The 23066-nt window shown below is 38.7% G+C and overlaps 1 protein-coding gene across 1 annotated transcript in view; it reads right to left on the reverse strand.

Annotated features, from left to right (window-relative positions):
* Positions 1 to 23066, reverse strand: part of HERC6 (HECT and RLD domain containing E3 ubiquitin protein ligase family member 6) — a 62125-nt gene that overhangs the window by 9234 nt on the left and 29825 nt on the right. The window contains exons 12-17 of the mRNA XM_032861876.1: positions 19816 to 20005; positions 14781 to 14935; positions 8041 to 8154; positions 7182 to 7289; positions 3420 to 3578; positions 331 to 474 (exon numbers count right to left, since the gene is read on the reverse strand). Of these exons, the coding sequence (XP_032717767.1) occupies positions 331 to 474; positions 3420 to 3578; positions 7182 to 7289; positions 8041 to 8154; positions 14781 to 14935; positions 19816 to 20005 (870 nt within the window). The remainder of the gene's footprint in view (positions 1 to 330; positions 475 to 3419; positions 3579 to 7181; positions 7290 to 8040; positions 8155 to 14780; positions 14936 to 19815; positions 20006 to 23066) is intronic.

Genomic DNA, 23066 nt, shown 5'->3' on the forward strand with positions numbered 1-23066 from the left:
TCCCAGGGTCCTGGGATCAAGCCCCACATCGGGCTCTCTGCTCAGCAGGGAGGCTGCTTCCCTCTCTCTCTCTGCCTGCCTCTCTGCCTACTTGTGATCTCTCTCTCTGTGTATCAAATAAATAAATAAAATCTTTTTAAAAAAAATTTAACATGCATAGAAGCACCTGGGGATCTTATAGAATACATGCTCTGATCTGGGGTGGGACCTGAGATTCTGCTTTTCTAATAGCCCCTAAGTAATTTACATTATTATTATTATGGTTTTCGTGTTACAGTATATGGTATACTTTTTCTGTCCTGGAAAACTGTAAGAAAATAAAAGACTTACGCTGACAGGAAACCACATGTAAGAACCTTCTTCAGGATATATGAACATTCCATATTCTGTCTTGGTCATCTCTTCAAATATATAGTAGAAGAACTCGGCTATTACCCCGTACCCCGAAGAACATATTTCTTTAGTAAATTCAATCTGAGGAAAGAGAACACATTCACAGGCTCAGATTTAAAATAGGATGCCTTGATCTTCGTGGAAAAGTTTCAAACCTCTTGCCATCATCAGAATTCCTGGAATCCCATATCCCTTCAATCCCACACCTCACTGCAATCTGTTCTCCCTCAATTTCCTGCTGAGCAGCAGATGCCGTGAACCTGGTCACAGTCAGATTAGTGTGTGTGTGAGTCCTCTACACCACCACATGAACCAAGTAAAGAGGGATTCTAGCAAGACTAAGCATTCACCGATTATTTTGACCAGAGTATCGAACCACATTTGGATGTACTTCAGGTCCCTGGTTCTTCCATCTTACTGTCTATCTTCATCTCATCATTCAGATTTTACAACTCTGGCTCCAGTCAATAGCTTTTTCTCCTGCCTCTTCCCTCATTAGAACTTCTGACAAATTACCCTCTCAGTCCCCCTGGCTTTAGCACCTTTGAAGGAACCATCAGACCAGATGGCCCATAGCTCTCACGTGTGAACTATCCTTTTATTTTTCTTTCTTCAGTTCTACTATTATTTCCTTTTTAATTTTATTTTACTTTTTTAAAAGATTTTAGTTTTAAGGAATCTGTACACCCAACATGGGGCTCAAACTCACAACCCTGAGATCAAGAGTTGCATGCTCCACCAACTGGCTGAGCCAGACAGGAGCCCCTTATTTATTTTTTTAAATATTTTTTTAAAAGATTTTATTTATTTATTTGACAGACAGAGATCATAAGTAGGCAGAGAGGCAAGCAGAGAAAGGAGCAAGCAGGCTCCCCACTGAGCAGAGAGCCTGATGCGGGGCTCCATCCCAGGACCCTGGGATCATGACCTGAGCCGAAAGCAGAGGCTTTAATCCACTGAGCCACTCAGGCGCCCCTTAAATATTTTTGAAAAAATTCATTTTTTTATAATATTTTCAACTTAACACTATTCACACTGAACATGTATGGCAGCTTAACCTACCCAAGTATGAAGTCTGAGAAGCCAAAACTGTTCTAGCTTTGTTAAAAGTTATGCTGTAGGAAATGTCCTTCTCTAAAATCTACCTTTATGGCCAATATTGTCCCAGTTTTCCTGTTACCACTCTAACTACTTTTCTGCTTCCTTTCCTGGCCAATTTCTTTGTATCTTGTTTGTTTTTAAAGATTTTATTTTTCTTTATTATTTATTTAATTATTTAATATTTATTATTTTTGACAGAGGGAGAGCATGTACTCTCACAGGGAGGGAGGGGCAGAGGGAGAGGGAGAAAGAGTCTGAAGCAGACCCCCCACTGAGTGTGGAGCCTAAAGCACGGCTCATTCCCATAACCCTGAGATCACAACCTGAGCCAAAATGAAGAGCTGGACACTTTATCAGTTTTTTTTTGTTTGTTTGTTTGTTTGTTTTTTGTAATATAAGCATCACTAAGCCCCACTAGGCATTCTCTTTCTCCTTTCTCTGCCTTAAGATTATATCTCTGCCACCCCTCACCTGACTCCCTGGCCATACACTACCATCTCATTTCCAAGTGCCCACCTTACATTCTACCTGGATATCCCAATAACAAATGAAGCTTACTTCCACTTTTCCAATTTCTCCTCACTTAAACCAGCAAGTCTGCCTTCACTGTGGTCAGGACCCACACATAACTGGCTTTGACAACCTTGCCTTGTTCAAGAGTCTACATGTTGATTGGATCTACCTTGAAGTTCACCTTCCTACCTCTCTGATATCTCTTGTGGATGGAGTAATTCTCGATTGATTTCCTCATAATGAAGATTTAAAAGAAAGTGGATACATAATGAAATATACAACTACATAGTCTGGCTTATAAAATAGTTTGTTTGCCATTCAGTCCCAGGTTGGGAAATATCCCTCTCTTGGCTGAGCCCAACCTCTAGGTTCTGGTTTCTTCTCTGAGAACCTAAGTCTCCTTCTTATGGCTGATACCAGGAAAATCACTCCCACTGGACAGAGTCCAGCTTTTACCTAAAGAGTTACTCATTATTCTATGGCCTCAATAGGGCAGATGATCTGAGATAAACACAATACACACCCTACAGGTACCCACAAAGGACAAAGTGAAAGATGACTAGAATTAGAACCAATATACTGGATACTCTATGACTAAAACAAGAGCCAAAATGTAGGAAAAGTATCTCTTCTACCTGCTGCTTGTTGATTGCATCAATATGTTTTACCCTCCCTGATCCATGTCTGTGGTGTGTGACTTTGCAATTCCTTCCTCCAAAGAGGCTGAATATATTTCATCAGCCCTTGACTTGGGTTCAGCCACGCAACTTGCTTTGACTAAACCATGTTAGTTGTGTGATTGGATTTGCTATCTTATACCTTTGGCACAGAAGTGAGAAGAACATGCATGCTGGTCCCAGGAAGATGAAAAGCACAGGAAACTGCGACACTACCCCAGCCAAGCTTAATCTAGCCTAGATCAGCCAGTTCCTGCCTAACTCCCAAACACGTGAATAAGTGCAGACAAAAATCTACAAATTGACCCAAGTGAATTCAACCTAAATTAGGAGATCCTCAGCTAAATTTCAGATCTCTATAATAAATTATTGTCTTTTTAAGTCATTAAACTTTAGGATGGTTCATTATGCAGCAGTTTTGTAGCTATAGGCAATTAATAGTTTACACAGAATCCCAACATTCAATTAAACATCCCATAGCTTTTCTCTAAAGGGTAAGCAAGGAATTATTATTTTTTATTTATTAAGTAATCTCTTTGCCCAATGTGAGGCTCGGTCTCTCAACCTCAAGATCAAGAGTCACATACTCTACCAACTGAGCCAGCCTGGCACCCCAGAATTCTGGAAACCTACAGCTGATAACTATAGGTGCAAAAGCAGGCTCTTCCTTTGCTGTATTCTACAAATGTTTCCCCTTCACATTAGTAAAAATGTCCAAAGAGACTTTTACTTTACCACTAATCCTTTACAGAGGTTGGTGTCTTCAACTTGGCTTAACTGATGCAGAGCATCTTCAACTAGGTGACTTCTTCTGACTTTAACTATAAATGGAAGGAATTCATTGAACGGAAGAATTCCTTGCCCCCAATCCAGGTATTCTCTCTGTTTTAAGTCCTAAAAAAAAAAAAAAAAGAAAGAAAGAAAGATATTTTAGGAATCTCACAGAACACTATGAAGTGTTTACTATTTCAAATAAATGTGGTCTTCATGGCATCTGCTCATGCCTACTATTGCTATACACATTGCTATATACTCAGATTGTAATTATTTAGGAAAAAAGGCCATCATATCTACACTATACTATGGAAGATAAGGAGATCCCAGGATCTGTGAAACCGTGGCATCTAGGAATTATATTCACGGGATTAGTCACCATGGAGGTACAGCTAAGTAATTACAAGCGATCTCATTCATAGTAAACATGATCCTTAAAGGCAGTAGCGGTATTCAATACGCTGAAACATTCATCCACCATGTCTTAAGAAGCAGAGTTTTAGCACCATAATCCCCAAGAATATAAGGGTAGCATAGGAGCTCAAGGATGATGTTAAAGTAGGAAAAAGATCAGAGGAAAGACTTGCTCAGAGAAGATCCACTCTGGTTCAAATAACTGTGATCCACCTACCTGATTCATAGGGGAGCCCTCTAAAAATGTGCCACCAGTGGCCTCACTTTTTACCTGCTCTGTCACTCTCCATAGTACTTCCATTTAGCTTTTCTGAATTTTCAACATTTCCTTATACTCTAGTCAATATCTTATTTCTACTGAACCCCTCGGATTAGAAATCTAGTATTGGACTTACTAGCCTTGCTTTGAGCTTTAACACTTCTCTAGGGCTTCTGCTATAACCTAAGGACAAAAAGGAGTATTAGGACTCGTAAACCATTGTAGCTGTCTTTGGGACCTGTCCCGTGAACAGCGACAACAAGACAGATAATAGCTATCCTATTCCAGGTTTCCAGGCTAGGTGTGGTTACCCACAGCAGCATTCTTACAAGCATCTCAGAGAAGCGTCTGTGTGACTCTGGGCTTGGGAAAGCCTGTCCCAGATCTCTGCCACTACTATATCTTGAGAAATTGTACATGGTTCCACTAGATTCTTCTGTTTTTTCCTGAATATGTTCATTATAAAAAAGTTCCAAGTTTGTAGGGAGATGAAACAGGTGGCATTTCTGGTCCTTCCTGATTACAGGTCATCTCTTCTGGTGGCCCAGGAGTCTGCGGCTCTGGGACACTTCAGCAATACTGAATGCTGAGCACCACAACCCGTGGCTCTGAGTGAGGGAGTGGCCAGCAACATCCTCCACTCACTATAGCAGGGAGAGGCATATGTGGCCTGCTGTAGCCCCAACTTTCTTTCACCTAACTGAGAATTAGGCAGGAAACCTGCATTTTATCTTATTTTCCAGTTGCTCTATCCCAATTCCCCATGTATTGGTTTCCTCTTTCCACATTTATGCATGTGAATTGATAATATAGTTTGGAGTTTACAGTTTTGAATATGCCCATCCTCTCTCCTTTGGAAGTCAGGATTGTGGAGTCTCCTTTCTACTTTCACCCATGACAACTACAACTGAAAGTTTTCTTATACTCAGACCTTTCCCAATACTTCATCATATCCAAGCTGCCTGGTTCCTCTATACACACAGTCCTCACGAACCCCTCACTACCAGTAGACCTGCTACACTGAATACTGCCGTAGAAGAAAATACTGCAAGGGAGGGACCAGTTTAAAGGAATCATAATTTCTTCAACTACCAGGTATGTTAGGAAAATATAAAAAGAGGTGGCTGGGAAACAAAAGAAATCTTGTAAACATGCCGATGACTAATAATAGTAACAAGAGGGAGAGTCTTTACCTATGGAATGCTTTTAGCAGGACGTACCTTGCCCATCTCAGTTGTTTAACATAAATAAAGCTGGAATTTATGGATTTATGGGGCATGGATCATTGGGAAATGTCACATAAGCTGCATAATTAAGAGTTTCAAGGAAATGTTTTATAATTGAAGTGGCTCCTTTCTGCATATGATGTCCCAGACTGCTCCATATTTCACGTAGATGGCCTGTATCCTTTAAATTATTAATAAAAGGAATAGGTATGACTTCTGATTCCCGTGAGGTTTTTTTTTATTTTTTTACTTAGATTTACTTAGATTTACTTTATTTTTTTACTTAGATTTTATTTATTTACTTAGAGAGAGAGTATGAGAGGAAAGGTCAGCGGGAGAAGCAGACTCCCCACAGAGCAGGGAGCCTGATGTGGGACTCGATTCCAGGACTCCAAGATCATGACCTGAGCCAAAGGTAGTCCATTAACCAACTGAGCCACCCAGGCACCCCTGATTCCTGTGAGTTTTTAAAGTATAAATTGGAACCTTTTCTGAGGAATAACCTAGACAGACCTCAGCAATCAAAACATGTTTGGAAAATCTTTAGCATAATGTCTGGGAGTGGGGTAAGCACTCAAATACTTAACTGAAAATGAACGCTAATGGTGGTTAAGAGAGATGAAATAGCATGTAAATGTTCTGTGGGAATAACTCGACGACTCAAAAAGAAGCAGAAGGAAGAAAGTAAATGGGAAACAGAATAAACTCACTGATTGACTCATAGCCGTTATTTGGGAATTTAAAAATATCAGACGGAGCTACATATCAAGCTCCAAGCTCTTAAGCAGATATGAAATCCAAACACTAAGATCACAGTAGTAACTAAAACTGGATAGAGGATGGGATGCCTGGGTGGCTCAGTGGGTTAAAGCCTCTGCCTTCGGCTCAGATCATGATCCCAGGGTCCTGGGATCGAGCCCTGCATCGGGCTCTCTGCTCAGCAGGGAAACTGCTTCCCCCCACTCTCTCTCTCTCTGCCTACTTGTTATCTGTCAAATAAATAAATAAATAAAATCTTAAAAAAAAATGGATAGAGGAGGAGAGGAAAGGGAGAGAGAAAGAGCAGTTACTAGATCATTTCAGTATTTGCTCACAGAAGGAAAACAATGGATATTATTTAAAGTGAGGACTCAGACATTATATAATAATGAGAAAACCAATTAAAATTAGCCAAAATAATCATGATTAACCTGTTCAGTTGAAAAAGAACACAAAGCTTGATAACACTCTGCATCGATTATAGTGTGTATGTTACTGGTAGTAACATAAATTAGTACAACCTCTCTGTACAGTGATTTGGCAACATTTAATAATTAAAGAAAAAGCCTTAAGCATCATTCTACTTTCCTATATGAATGTAGCCAAATGGCCCAGGTTGATGAGGAAAAGTTCTTTACAGAATTCAATTAATAACTTTGGAAGGAATGATATGATTAGAAATAATGCTGTTTTGCAAACCTCAACCAAAACAACAGAGAGAGAATTATTAAACAAAGCGTTGACGGGAAGCATTACAAGAGAAGAATCATGTGGTCTCCACCTGAACCCACTGACAAATCTCGGCATGAATGAGAGTGAAACAACCGGAAACAATGCACTGAAGTATAGAAAGGTGAAAGGAAATCGGGTCTGGGATTTGCTTTAAAATACTTCAGCTGAAATAGTAACAACCACAAAACCAACAAAGGTGATCCATGGGGAAACTGTTGATGGGCAAAATGTTGATGATGACTGGAACTTTGTGATGAGGCTCATTACACCATTATCTCTATTTTGTATATGTCTGTAATTTTGCATAATTAAAAAAAAGTAAAGCATACATACCAGCATTTTCAAATGGGACTCAGCTCGTAATAATTGAATCTTGGATGGCAAATTAAAAATAAATGGAAAATCACTGAAAATAATGCGACTGAGGTTTTCTGCAGGTATCTAAAAAATAACAAGAGATAATAGTTTTAATAATTCAAAGGGAAAAAATTTCATTCCTTTACCTCATCGTTTTGTTTTTTTTTAAGATTTTGTTTATTTAGGGCGCCTGAGTGGCTCAGTGGGTTAAGCCACTGCCTTCGGCTCGGGTCATGATCTCGGGGTCCTGGGATCGAGTCCCACATCGGGCTCTCTGCTCAGCGGGGAGCCTGCTTCCCTCTCTCTCTCTGCCTGCCTCTCTACTTGTGATCTCTCTCTGTCAAATAAATAAATAAAATCTTTAAAAAAAAATGAGAAAAAAAAAAAAAGATTTTGTTTATTTATTTAACAGACAGAGATCACAAGTAGGCAGAGGCAGGCAGAGAGAGAAGCCGGCTCCCTGCTGAGCAGAGAGCCCGATGCGGGGCTCGATCCCAGAACCTCAATCCCAGAACCCTGAGATCGTGACCTGAGCGGAAGGCAGAGGCTCAACCCACTGAGCCACCCAGGAGCCCCACCTCATCATTTTAAATTGTTTCCCTCTATTCTTTTTGCCATCTATTTTTAAAAATTCAAAGTAGCTAGAGAACTTTCTAAGAAAATGCATCTGTTTTGTGAGTTAAAGGTGTTTAGGTTTTCAGTGATCATCTAATTTAGCAATTCAGCATTGCAATGAAGAAATGTTCAAATCTTGATTTATCAACAAGATACCCAGCTACTAATGTGTCCTCCTATAAAGTATGAAAATTTTCAGAAATAAAAATTTTAGTCTTACCAGGTTGTTATCCCTAAAGAACAGTCTTCTTTTAGTTTCATGAAAGATCATCTCTCTGGGGAATTCATCTATGATGAAAGTATTTTCTGGTAGTCGACAGTTAGCTGTGGTTACCTTAGAGAAAACATGACTTGTGAATTTTATTTTCTATTAATATATTATTTAATCTATTATATATATGGTTATTATATAGATAATTAGAATAGAGCTCTATAAACCCAGTGCTTTTGGCATTGATAAAATAGAATTCTATAAAACTTCCAATTTTTTATCTATAATTTATCCAATTTTCATAAATACTGTAAAAGTTACAGATGTTGACAATGGAGATTAGTAAACCAGTTCTTGGGGCACAGATACACTGGAAACAATTTTGAGATCTTGGGAATAAAATCCAAGTACTTTTGACAAAATTAGTCTTTTCTCCATTAATTAATGAATATTATTTTAGCACATACTATTTGCCAGGTGTGGAACAAAACATAAACTAAAAATTCTCCTTGCTGACACACAGGTTACTGTCTAGTATAGTAGTCAGCAAACTCCTTCTTAAATCCAAACAGTAAATATTTGTGCTTGGGACCATACAGTCTCTGGTGCAACTATTCAACCCTGACACTCTGAAGCAGAAAACAGCCTTAGAGAATACGTAAACAAGTGAGTGTGGATGTGTTCCAATAAAACTTTAATAACAAAAACATGAGGCTGCTACATGAGGGTGTAGATTACCAACCCATGACCCAGGGCCTGATAGGTAAAAATAAGTAATCAGGCATGGAGGATACACTTTCTGATTGGAGAAGGACTTGAGGGGTTCAAGAAGGTTTCCCAGAAGAAGCAATTCTGGAAAACCAATGATCTAAATAAGCCTCCATCAAATCAAACTAATCCAAAAGATACAAGGCAGGAAAATAGAATCTAAGAATATAAATTAAGAAAGTAAAATGAAAACGCAACCTATGGGGGCACCTGGGTGGCTCAGTGGGTTAAGTCTCTGCCTTCGGCTCAGGTCATGATCCCAGGGTCCTGGGATCGAGCCCCACATCGGGCTCTCTGCTCAGCAGGGAGCCTGCTTCCCCCTCTCTCTCTGCCTGCCTCTCTGCCTACTTGTGATCTCTGTCAAATAAATAAATAAAATCTTTAAAAAAAAATAAAAATAACACAACCTATGAAATGGGGGAAAATATTTGCAAATTACATACTTGAAAAGGAATTAATATCTAAAATATATAGAGAACACATGCCATTGAGCAAACAAAACAAAAACATCTGATTTAAAAATGAGCAGAGAAACTGAATAGCTGTTTTTCCAAAGAAGACCTACAGATCTCCGACAGGTACAGGAAAAGATGCTCAACATCCCTAATCATCAGAGAAATGCAACCCAAAGCTACACAATGAGAATGGCTGTCATCAGAAAGACAAGAAAGATAAGAGATAAGTGTTGGCAAGGATACAGAGAAAAGGGAACCGTTGAACACTGCAAGTAGGGCTGTTAATTGGTGCAACCCCTGTGGAAAACAGTATGGAGGTTCCTCAAGAAATTAAAAATAGAACCACCATATGATCCAGCAATCCCACTTCTGGGTATATTAAAAAAACATTCATCTGAATAAATATATTCATTTCAAAGAGTATGAAATCAGTGTCTCAAAGAGATAAATGTACCCCCCATGATCAACGCAGCATTTTTTACAAAAGCCAAGACACGGAAACAAACATCCTGGATGGATGAATGGATAAAGAAGATGTATATATACCCTAAATATTATCTGGCCATGACACAGAAGAAAATCCTGCCTTTTGACAACATGGGTGGAGTGGACTTGCAGGACATTATTTTAAGTGAAATAAGTTAGAGAAAGAAAAATACATATGTATGAGCCAAACTCAGAAACACAAAGTAGAATGGTGGCTGTCAGGGGCAAGGGGATGGGGGAAATCGGGGAATATTGGTCAAAGGGTACAAACTTCCAGTTATAAAATGAATCAGTATACCAAATAAGTGTAAGTGTATCAAAGCAATATGCTGCACACCTTAAACTCACACAATGTTATATAATTATATCTCAATAAAGCTAGGTAAAAGGAAATATACTACTTTAGAAATAATCAATGCATTAACACTTCAGCACTAATTTTGTACATAATATTTTCTCCTATTGGGATTGATATTGTGTGGAGAAATTGATTTTGATTGTATTTGGCAATTTATATTTATAAAATCATATTAGCTAATTATTTTTTTATTTTTTATTTTTTAATTTTTTTATAAACATATAATGTATTATTATCCCCAGGGATACAGGTCTGTAAATCGCCAGGTTTACACACTTCACAGCACTCACCATAGCACATATCCTCCCCAATGTCCATAACCCCACCATCCTCTCCCTCCCCCCCACCACAAGCAACCCTCAGTTTGTTTTGTGAGATTAAGAGATTTTTTTGGTTTGTCTCCCTCCCGATCCCATCTTGTTTAATTTATTCTTTTCCTACCCCCCACATCCCTCCCCCACATTGCATCTCCACTTCCTCATATTAGGGAGATCATATGATAATTGTCTTTCTCCGATTGACTTATTTCGCTAAGCATAATATCCTCTAGTTCCATCCACGTCGTCGCAAATGGCAAGGTTTCATTTCTTTTGATGGCTGCATAGTATTCCATTGTGTATATATACACACCACGTCTTCTTTATCCATTCATCTGTTGATGGACATCTAGGTTCTTTCCATAGTTTGGCTATTGTGGACATTGCTGCTATAAACATTCGGGTGCACGTGCCCCTTCAGATCACTACATTTGTATCTTAAGGTAAATACCCAGTAGTGCAACTGCTGGGTCATAGGGTAGATCTATTTTCAACTTTTTGAGGAACCTTCATGCTGTTTTCCAGAGTGGTTGCACCAGCTTGCATTCCCACCAACAGTGTAGGAAGGTTCCCATTTCTCTGCATCCTTGCCGGCATCTGTCATTTCCTGACTTGTTAATTTTAGCCATTCTGACTGGTGTGAGGTGGTATCTCATTGTGGTTTTGATTTGTATTTCCCTGATACCGAGTGATGTGGAACACTTTTTCATGTGTCTGTTGGCCATCTGGAGGTCTTCTTTGCAGAAATGTCTGTTCATGTCCTCTGCCCATTTCTTGATTGGATTATTTGTTCTTTGGGTGTTGAGTTTGATAAGCTCTTTATAGATTTTGGATACTAGACCTTTATCTGATATGTCGTTTGCAAATATCTTCTCCCATTCTGTCAGTTGTCTTTTGATTTTGTTAACTGTTTCCTTTGCTGTACAAAAGCTTTTGATCTTGATGAAGTCCCAATAGTTCATTTTTGCCCTTGCTTCTGTAGTCTTTGGTGATGTTCCTAGGAAGAAGTTGCTGCAGTTGAGGTCAAAGAGGCTGCTGCCTGTGTTCTCCTCAAGGATTTTGATGGATTCCTTTCTCACATTGAGGTCCTTCATCCATTTTGAGTCTATTTCTATGTGTGGTGTAAGGAAAGAGTCCAGTTTCATTTTTCTGCATGTGGCTGTCCAATTTTCCCAACACCATTTGTTGAAGAGGCTGTCTTTTTTCCATTGGACATTCTTTCCTGCTTTGTCAAAGATTAGTTGACCATAGATTTGAGGGTGTATTTCTGGGCTCTCTATTCTATTCCATTGATCTATGTGTCTGTTTTTGTGCCAGTACCATACTGTCTTGATTATGACAGCTTTGTAATAGAGCTTGAAGTTCGGAATTGTGATGTCACCAACTTTGGCTTTCTTTTTCAATATTCCTTTGGCTATTCGAGGTCTTTTCTGTTTCCATATAAATTTTATTTGTTCCATTTCTTTGAAAAAAATGGATGGGATTTTGATAGGGATTGCATTAAATGTGTAGATTGCTTTAGGTAGCATAGTAATTTTCACAATATTTGTTCTTCCAATCCATGAGCTTGGAACATTTTTCCATTTCTTTGTGTCTTCCTCAATTTCTTTCATGAGTACTTTATAGTTTTCTGAGTATAGATTCTTTGCCTTTTTGGTTAGGTTTATTCCTAGGTATCTTATGGTTTGGGTGCAATTATAAATGGGACTGACTCCTTAATTTCTCTTTCTTCTGTCTTGTTGTTGGTGTAAAGAAATGCAACTGAATTCTGTGTATTGATTTTATATCCTGACCCTTTACTGAATTCCTGTATGAGTTCTAGCAGTTTTGGAGTGGAGTCTTTTGGGTTTTCCACATGAAGTATCATACCATCTGCAAAGAGTGATAGTTTGACTTCTTTGCCAATTTGGTTGCCTTTAATTTCTTTTTGTTGTCTGATTGCTGAGGCTAGGACCTCCAGTACTATGTTGAATAGCAATGGTGATAATGGACATCACTGCCGTGTTCCTGACCTTAGTGGAAAAGCTTTCAGCTTTTCTCCATTGAGAATGATATTTGCGGTGGGTTTTTCATAGATGGCTTTGATAATATTGAGGTATGTGCCTCTATCCCTACACTTTGAAGAGTTTTGATCAGGAAGGGATGCTGTACTTTGTCAAATGCTTTTTCAGCATCTATTGAGAGTATCATATGGTTCTTGTTCTTTCTTTTATTAATGTATTGTATCACACTGACTGATTTGCAGCTATTGAACCAACCTTGCAGCCCTGGAATAAATCCCCCTTGGTCGTGGTGAATAATCCTTTTAATGTACTGTTGAATCCTATTGGCTAGTATTTTGGTGAGAATTTTTGCATCTGTGTTCATCAAGGATATTGGTCTGTAATTCTCTTTTTTGATGGGATCCTTGTCTGGTTTGGGGATCAAGGTGATGCTGGCCTCATAAAATGAGTTTGAAAGTTTTTCTTCCATTTCTATTTTTGGAACAGATTCAGGAGAATAGGAATTAATTCTTCTTTAAATGTTTGGTAGAATTCCCCCTGGGAAGCCGTCTGGCCCTGGGCTTTTGTTTGTTTGTGGAGATTTTTGATGACTGTTTCAAACTCCTTATTGGTTATGGGTCTGTTTGGGTTTTCTATTTCTTCCTGGTTCAGTTGTGGTAGTTTATATGTCTCTAGGAATGCATCCATTTCTTCCAGATTGTCAAATTTGTCGGTGTAGAGTTGCTCATAGTATGAGTTTATAATTGTTTGCATTTCCTTGGTGTTGGTTGTGATCTCTCCTCTTTTCTTCATGATTTTATTTATTTGGGTCCTTTCTCTTCTTTTTGATAAGTCTGGCCAGGGGTTTATCAATCTTATTAATTCTTTCAAAGAACCAGCTCCTAGTTTCGTTGATTTGTTCTATCTTTTTTTTTTTTTTGGTTTCTATTTCATTGATTTCTGCTCTGATCTTTATTATTTCTCTTCTCCGGCTGGGTTTAGGCTTTCTTTGTTGTTCTTTCTCCAGCTCCTTTAGCTGTAGAGTTAGGTTGTGTATTTGAGACCCTTCTTGTTTCTTGAGAAAGGCTTGTATCGCTATATAGTTTCCTCTCAGGACTGCCTTTGCTGTGTCCCACAGATTTTGAATTGTTGTGTTTTCACTATCATTTGTTTCCATGAATTTTTTCAATTCTTCTTTAATTTCTTGGTTGACCCATTCTTTCTTTAGAAGGATGCTGTTTAGTCTCCATGTATTTGAGTTCTTTCCAAAGTTCCTCTTGTGATTGAGTTCTAGCTTCAGAGCACTGTGGTCTGAAAATATGCAGGGAATGATCCCAATCTTTTGATACCAGTTGAGACCTGATTTATGACCCAGGATGGCATCTATTCTGGAGAATGTTCCATATGCACTAGAGAAGAATGTGTATTCTGTTGCTTTGGGATGGAATGTTCTGAATATATCTGTGATGTTCATCTGGTCCAGTGTGTCATTTAAGGCCTTTATTTCCTTGTTGATCTTTTGCTTGGATGATCTGTCCATTTCAGTGAGTTAAAGTCCCCTACCATTATTGTATTATTGTCGATGTATTTCTTTGATTTTGTTATTAATTGGTTTATATAGTTGGCTGCTCCCATGTTAGGGGCACAGATATTTAAAATTGTTAGATCTTCTTGTTGGACAGACCCTTTGAGTATGATATAGTGTCCTTCCTCATCTCTTGTTATAGTCTTTGGCTTAAAATCTAATTGATCTGATATAAGGATTACCACCCCATTAGCTAATTATTTTTAATTGAACAATACTAATTTAATTCTGCTCTTTTATTTAAAATGCTCTGGCTCCTCCTTCTCCCTCAACAATCATTAGGTTTATTAGTACCCTAAGTTTAAATTACTTCTAGATTATGTTGTGTACTCTACTGAAAATGCTGAGTCATTCTCATTTTTTGAGTATTTGTGCATCTAATATACATTAGATAAAATATGTTACATATATAAAATATGTAGTCTAGGGACGCCTGGGTGGCTCAGTTGGTTGGACGACTGCTTTCAGCTCAGGTCATGATCTCGGAGTCCTGGGATCGAGTCCCGCATCGGGCTCCCAGCTCCACGGGGAGTCTGCTTCTCCCTCTGACCTTCTCCTCGCTCATGCTCTCTCTCACTGCCTCTCTTTCAAATAAATAAATAAAATCTTAAAAAAAAAAATGTAGTCTATGGCTAGGGTCTAGCCAGTCAGCAAAACAAGCAAAATTCTGAATTACTAAGGACAGAATAAAACATTTTCTTTCTGATTTAGAAACAAAACAAAAGAGGACTCCAGTTGGCCAAGACCAGAGGGATTTCGAGTAAAATGGTATATACATTCCCTCAGAGGAACCCTTACCTCATGTACTTCTTTCAGCATTCCTAGAAGAGCTTTAAGACTGCAGTAACTCTGACTGGTTTCAGTCCACTGATACAGCTGGGAGATAATGGCAGTCTTAAGCATCTGGACCATTTTGTTGAAAGAAGATTCTTGCAAAGATGCCAAACACTGCTCTGAGGGGTATAAAATCAGCCACGATAAATATGCAGCCTCCAAAAAAAAAAAAAAAATCCCCGTTTCTACTGGGTTCTTTAATGTATGAAATAGGTAATAGTTTCCATTTCTGATGACAAAATCTATAAAGTTTCTTATATCAAGATATCATCCTGGACATTTATTACTCATAGATGTGAATTTAGTATCATTGGAATTAAAACTCGAATTTAGGATTCTGAAGAAACTTGCTCATAGCTCCTGTTAATACCTGACTACTTGACTGGTTGCATGATTTTCAAACTGAAAATTTCATAGAGTATCTAAAAGTCTGAAAACATACATAAGAACACACACAAACACACACATATATGCATATCATGTCACCAAGGACATTATCTTTTCTTTTCCTTTTTTTTTTAAAGATTTTATTTATTTATTTGACAGACAGTGAGAGAGCGCCAGAGAGCAGAAGCAGGGGAAACAACAGAGGGAGCTGCAGAAGCAGGCACCCAGCTGTGCAGGGAGCCCAATGCAGGGCTCCATCCCAGGACCCCGGGATCATGACTGACCCACCAAAGTACCCTTCATCAAGGACCCTTTCAATCTTGGGGCGCCTGGGTGGCTCAGTTGGTTAAGGCCTCTGCCTTCGGCTCAGGTTATGATCCCAGGGTCCTGGGATCGAGCCCGAATCAGGCTTTCTGCTCAGCAAGGGAGCCTGCTTCCTCCTCTCTCTGCCTGTCTCTCTGCCTACTTGTGATCTCTGTCAAATAAATAAATAAAATCTTAAAAAAAAAAAAAAAGAACACTTTCAATCTGAAAAAAATAGTATCTATGTTTTCAGACTATGAATACCTGGCATATATGGGTATATTTTTTTAAACGAACTCAATAACAATATGGTAATATTACTTGGTTCCAACTTGGATTTTTGTATCTTTAAAGGATAATTCTTAGAAAACGAACCTATCAAATGTTAAAATAGCTAATACAAGTAAAATAATATGATGCAGATGCATGAAAGGCAGATTTATAGAGATTCCATAAATAGACTCAAATATGCATGACATTTTAGCATATGATAAAAGTGGCATGGCACATTAGTGGGAATGAAATACATCATTCAATAAATGTGTGGCGACAATTGAAAACTGACTCAGAAAAAATAAAGTTTAATCAAGATAAACTCCATATGGATCAAAGATTTAAACATAAAAATGAAACAATAAGAATTCTAGGAGGAGAGGGCCACCTGCCTGGCTGGCTCATTCAGTAGAGCATGTTACTCTTGATCTCAGGGTCATGAGTTCAAGCCCCATGTTGGGCATGGAGCCTACTTCAAAAAAGAAAAGGGGGACACCTGGCTGGCTCAGTTGGAGGAGTGTGTGACTCATGATTTCAGGGCCATGAATTCAAGACCCATTTTGAGTATAGAGATTACTTAAATGAAACCTAAAAAAATTCTAATAGGAGCATGGGAATCTTTTTTTTTTTTTTAAGATTTTTATTTATTTATTCAACAGACAGAGATCACAAGTAGGCAGAGAGGCAGGCAGAGAGAGGAGGAAGCAGGCTCCCTGCCAAGCAGAAAGCCCAATGCCGGGCTCGATCCCCGGACCCTGGGACCATGACCTGAGCCGAAGGCAGAGGCTTTAACCCACTGAGCCACCCAAGCGCCCCCATGGGAATCTTTTTTAAAAGATTTTATTTATTTGAGAGAAAGTGAGAGAGAGAGATTGAGAGAATGAGTGGAAGAAGGGGCAAGGGGAGCAGGGAGCAGGGAGCTCCATGTGGGACTCAATCTAGGACCCTGGAATCATGACCTGACTCAAAGGCAGATGCTCAACTGATTGAGCCACCCAGGTGCCTGGGGATTTTTTTTTTTTTAATTTCAGAGTGAGGTAGGCTTTCTGAAGTATGATCTAAACTCAGAAGCCATAAAAGAAAATGTTCATATACTAGACTTCATAAAAATGTTTTAAAGTAACAAACATTTTTGTTGTTGTTGTTTGCTTTTTGTTTTCTTTTTTTTTTTTAATTTTTTTTAAAGATTCCATTTATTCATTTGACAGACATAGATCACAAGTAGGCAGAGAGGCAGGCAGAGAGAGAGGAGGAAGCAGGCTCCCTGATGAGCAGAGAGCCCGATGCGGGGCTTGATTCCAGGTGCCCTTTTTGTTTTCTTTTTAAGATTTATTTATTTGAGAGAGAGAGAGCAAGTGAGAGCAGGGGAATGGGCAGAGGAAGAGGGAAAGAATCCCAGGCCGACTCCCTGCTGAGCACTGAGTGCAGGGGTGGGGGTGGGGGGGTGTTCTGACCTTACTACCCTGAGATCACAACCCAAGCCGAAACCAAGAGTTGGATCCTCAACTAATGGAGCCACCAATGCACCCCTTCATAAAAATGTTGTAGAATAATTATGCATTCAAAAGTACCACAAAATAAAATAATAATAATAATAACCCAGAGAAAAGATTTGTAATTCATATTATTGATTAAGTATTAATTGCCTTAATCATTTAAGAGCTCTTAAATAGGGGCACCTGGGGGGCTCAGTGGGTTAAAGCCTCTGCCTTCAGCTCAGGTCATGATCCCAAGGTCCTGGGATGGAGCCCTGCATAGGGCTCTCTGCTCAGCAGGGAGCCTGCTTCTCCCTCTCTCTCTCTCTGCCTGCCTCTCTGCCTACTTGTGATCTCTGTCTGTCAAATAACAAAATTTTTAAAAAAGAGCTCCTAAATAAAAAAGGAAAACACTAACAACAACACATGGAAAAATCGGTTAAGAGGGAAGAACTGATAGTTACCAGAGAATGGAATTAAGATATAGGAAAACCAGCACTATCTCATTCATAATGAGAAAATCAAAATTCTGGGTGCCTGGGTGGCTTAGTTGGTTAAGTGACCTGCTTTTGGCTCAGGTCATGATCTCAGGGTCCTGGGATTAAGCCCCTCATTGTGTTGGGTTCCCTGCTCAATGAGGAGCCTGCTTCTCCCTCTCCCACCCCTCCTGCTTGTGCACAGTCTCTCTTTCTATCTGTCAAATAAATAAATTAAAAAAAATCTTTTAAAGAAAAAAAAGAGCAAATCAAAATTCAAAATAAGAGATTCTTCAGAAAGGCAAATACCAAAGTTTGATAATATTGTAGAAAAATGAGTGGGCTGATGCTGTTGTATTTGTTGATGAAGTATAAATTTGTATATCCTCTGTCAAGGCTGTCATGTTGCACTTTTACATGCGACTTACATAGACTACAATATGAATTTTGACCACTTAAAGTTCTGTGCAGGGTCATTTGGCAAAATCTCTCAAAATTTTAAATGCACATACAATTTGATCCAGGAATTTTCCTTCTGGAATTTTCTCTATCTGTGTAAATGTATATACATATAAAGAAATACATGTTAGCACTATTATAATAGCAAAAGCTTAGAAACAGCTATTTATAGTATATCCTCCCAATATAATACTAATAAGCCATTAAATAGAACCAGGCAGTTCCTGTAACAGAACAAACATACCCTTACAATATAATGTTGATGGGAAAAGGCAAGTTGCCAAAAAATGTGAATGGTGTGCTACCATTAAAAAAATAAAAAAAGAGGGGTGCCTGGGTGGCTCAGTGGGTTAAGTGTCTGCCTTCGGCTCAGGTCATGATCCCAGAGTCCTGGGATCAGGCCCCACATCGGGCTCCCTGATCAGCGGGGAGACTGCTTCTCCCTTTCCCACTCCCCCTGCTTGTGTTCCCTCTCTGGTTGTATCTCTCTCTGTCAAATAAATTAATTAATTAAATTTAATTTAAAAAAAAAAGAAAAGAAAGAAAAAGACAGAATCTATGTCTCTATTTTTTAAAATACATATCTTTCAAAGTTTACACAAAAAAACTATATTCTATAACTGCTTTCTGGGAGGGGAACTGGGTGGCTTATATTTTATCATATATATCCTTTGTACCTTTAAAGCTTTGGACCTTGAACATTAGCTTAAAATTGTAAAAGGAAATCCCATAGCACTGAATACAATACATAAGAACACAAAGTTTAACATTTGTTTTTCATCACTGATCTGTTGGGAAGGAAAAACTTTCTTCTTCCCTTCAAGTTTCTTTTGGCTGGTCTAAGAATTAAATTAATGAGACAGATTAACAGAAAATAAAATTTTAATTTTGTGTGTATAAGGGCTCTATAAGAATATGAGGCCCAGAAGCAGTCAGACAGTTAAGGCTTATATGCTGTGCAGAGTTAAGGAGAAGAGGGTAGGAGTCTGAGTCTTCAAAAGGAAGGAAGACAATTCACAGAAGATGAAAAAGAGTAAATGTTTGGTAAATAAATGTTTGCTGGGCCATTTGGAAACAAAGGAATACAGAAGGGAATTTTAACAGACTTTGCTAAGTTCTTCCCTGTCTACCACACCTAATTCATATTATACTATAGTTACCTGTGGAGATAGCTCCATTCCTGGAGCAGGCCTTATCTTTTACATCTTTTAGGCAGCTAGGGGGAAGGTCAATGGTTCCTCCTGAGTCTTCTATTTCTTAAAAATAGTCTAGAATAATCCACATGCTAGAGAGACACATTTTGGGATGGCAAATTTTGCTCCCATGCAGGTCAAAATGTCTCAAGTTTTAAAACATGAACAAAGTTTTAAAGTATGGATATATCTTTACTGGATCCTCTATGGTTATTAAATTCTGATGTCAAAGCCATACCCAAACCTAAGAGTTACACACGCTTTGTATAATAATGATGATTGTAATATTAGCTTAATCTTTTCAAACATTCACATACCATATACCCAAACACGTGTGTATTTTTAAATCTTGTATCCAAAATTTGCTCCAACTTTTACTTCAGTGATTCTCTACTGAGAGTACAGATAAAGTGACAAAAGTAATCAAACTTACTCAGAACTTGTGGATTTTGGTCACATGTCTTACAAACAGCTTCTGCAAATGGAACCACCAGACTCCACCAGTTCCTAGAATCATGCATCACAGGACATTCTAGGAGCAGAAGGAAAACTAATAATGCTTCTTGGTGAGAAGAACGACATGGGAGAGCTCTGAGCAGATTATCCCTGAGACATGTAGTTATCTGTAGTTGGAAGGAACAGGAAGGGCCCAGCATCCATTAGATACAGATTATAGTGAAAACAAGCTGTGGGACTAGGGGTTTTGTTCCACCATTTTCCAGTGGAAAAATAATTTAGTTTTCCTCAAACCTACTGTTCAAACTCCATCATTCCTTGCAGCCCAAATTCCCCAAAAGTGTTATGTGAGAGTCATCCTCTCTGTTTTATATTGGGTTGTGTGAGGGAAATAAAGTGAAATCACATGTACATACTGTGTGAATCATGGAAGACACTCAATTAGAGATTGACAGATCAAGGATCCATACCCAGATCTATCTGACTTAAATCTAACATGGCAGAGATAATGCCATATTGTTTACCTCACCAATCCTATTTCATTTTCCTCCTGGGCTCACAGGAAGAGCCATTTCCAGCCTCCCTGCAGTTATGTGGGGCCAAAAAATTGAGTTCTGGCTCACAAGATATGAGTGAAGGTGATGTATATCACTTCCAGGCATGACCCCTGAAGCCCCTCATGGGACCTCCCATACTCTCTTTCCTTATCTGCCAACCAAATACAAAAGATCTGGAGGATTTCATGGCCCCAGGGCCTAGGACTCAAGAAAGGAGCCCAAGTCACTCCTCAATGAACCTATGCAGAGGTGGGAAGGACAGCAGAATATGCCACTCAAAAATATGCCACTCTGGCAGGAGGATTATTTTGAGCTGCAAGCAAGTGAGAAAAAGCAGGTACAAAATAAGCTCTCTGGTTTCCCTCTATCTACTTGAAACTAGAATATAAATTCCCTTTGTGAAGGTGTCCTCTTGCCCCTAACTTCCTGTACCAGGAGAAGGGTAACAACCTTAATCAGGGGAGATGAGCAGGCACTGAGAAAGGGTCTACACAAACCAACCTTACAAACTAGACCTTATCTACTATCAGTATCCCCGGATATTTGCCTTCCTGCAGTCACCCTTAGAAGCTCAAAGTCCTTTTCCTTTGTGTTGTCTCCTTTCTACAAAATTATTGTTCTTTGCTAAGATGCTATATAACCACCCCTGTAGCTACTCATCACTGACTGTATATGCAGCATGCACACATTAATAAACTTCTGTTTATTTTTCTCCTATTAATCTGTCTTTTCTCAGTCCAATATGCTGGGATTCAGCCAGTAAAACTAAGATGGGTAGAGGGAAAATATTTCTCTTTTCTCCCCTTTGCATGAGCTTCCTGTCTCCAACTATCAATAGACTATGATGTGGAAAGAAGTTTTCATTGTGTCAAGCCACTGAGATTCGAATGTTGTTTGTTACAACAGCTAGCCTCACTTAGTCTATTTAATAGAGCTTAGTTACTTTTAAGGACAGTGTCTATCTCTACATGTCATAAGGATTAAATAAGATTATATATGCAATAATAAAAGTACTATATATTATTATTACATTAGCATTCTTACAAGTTGTTTTCATGTACATCATGACTCCATAATGGTATGCAGCGTTTCCAAAGTTGTTTCACTTAGAACCTGTTTTCAGGGAGCATTCTGTGAAACCAGTGTTCCTTGGAACTCACATTGGGAAGAGCACCCCAAGTTATCTCCCAATTAACCTAGATGTATTTATTTTTAAATACATTCAATAATATCTACTATTCTTACTTCTTTATCTTGAAAATAAAAATATCATATCTACCCCATATTAAAGAACACTCTCCCCCTTTCCCTGCCAAATGTAGGGACCCAGTATAAAGATGACTTTAACCCAAAAGCATGTGTGATATCGCTGATGCAGAAAGAAGGCTTCAGATTTCCCTTATCTGACTAAAGGCAGGGCCTTCCCAGAGTGAGGCAGCGCCTTCCCAGAGTGAGGCAGCCATGGATGTCCTTGGGAGAGCAAGCTTCACTGCCAGGGAAAGACCGGCCACTTGCACTTGGATAAGAAATTGCATAAACAAACATTATCACAAGCTGTCCTATCTTCCATTCGGCTCCCTTAAAGCCCATTTTTCTCCCTGAAAACTCTATTTGTTTTCTCATAGAAGCCTCTTCTCTTTAATTCCCTTTTCCCCATTAATTGGTAGATAAGCTCTCATTGTTAGCTCTTTGCTGAATGATCCCCAGAAGCATGGAATAAAACTCGCTTTCTTCTGTTAATCAGTCTATTGTCAGTTCACAGGCCCCCAAACACATGAACCTGAGTTGGAAGAGGGAAAATTTTCCAACACAGCCCAGAATCACAAAATACTAAACTAGAATCGATCTTAAAGAGGAACTCCATAAATAATGAGCCCAATAAAAAAAGGAAAGAAAATGTGACCCAAACAGCATAAGGGCTGAATCAGTAGCCAATTTGGCTCAACCAGATTTGACATTGATCGCAAGAGAATCAGCTTTCCATTCCCCCAGTACAGGTAAAGCTTCTCTTGCTTCCCAAACTAGTGCTATTTTCATGTATCTGCTAATGATTATTTACCTCTCAAACTTTGTTCTTTTCATATTGAAAATAAAAATACTGTATTTACTATACATTTAAACATGTGCTTAAAAAAGTGCCAGTATCTAAAAGAGGGAGTAGAAGTCAGGAGAAGGGGTTGTGACCACAGAAGCAGAAGTCAGTGATATGGGACCACGAATCAAAGAATGCAGGCAGCCTCTAAATCAAGAAAAGTCAAAGAGGGGTGCCTGGGTGTCTCAACTGGGTAAGCAACTACTACCTTTAGCTCAGATCATGATCTCAGGGTCATGGGATCAAGTCCCACATCGGGGTCCCTGCTCAGTGGGGAGCTTGCTTCTCCCTCTTCTACTCTACTGCTTGTGCTCTCTCTCTGTGTCAAATAAAGAAATAAAATCTTAAAAAAAAAAAAAAGTCAAAGATAGATTTTCCCTAGAGTCTCTAGCCCTATTTTCTATTATTACTATAACAATCACTATACTATATATTAGTACTATACTAACTAACCATACTAACAGTTACTATAACCACAAATTTAGTGATTTAAAGAAACACGAATTTGTTATCTTGTTGTTCTAGAGGTCAGAAGTCCAAAATGAGGGACACTCAGTTGGTTCAGAATCTGCCTTCAAC

Source organism: Lontra canadensis, unplaced genomic scaffold (assembly GCF_010015895.1).
Source record: "Lontra canadensis isolate GAN:19392208 unplaced genomic scaffold, GSC_riverotter_1.0 scaffold1, whole genome shotgun sequence".
Classification (NCBI taxonomy): domain Eukaryota; kingdom Metazoa; phylum Chordata; class Mammalia; order Carnivora; family Mustelidae; genus Lontra; species Lontra canadensis.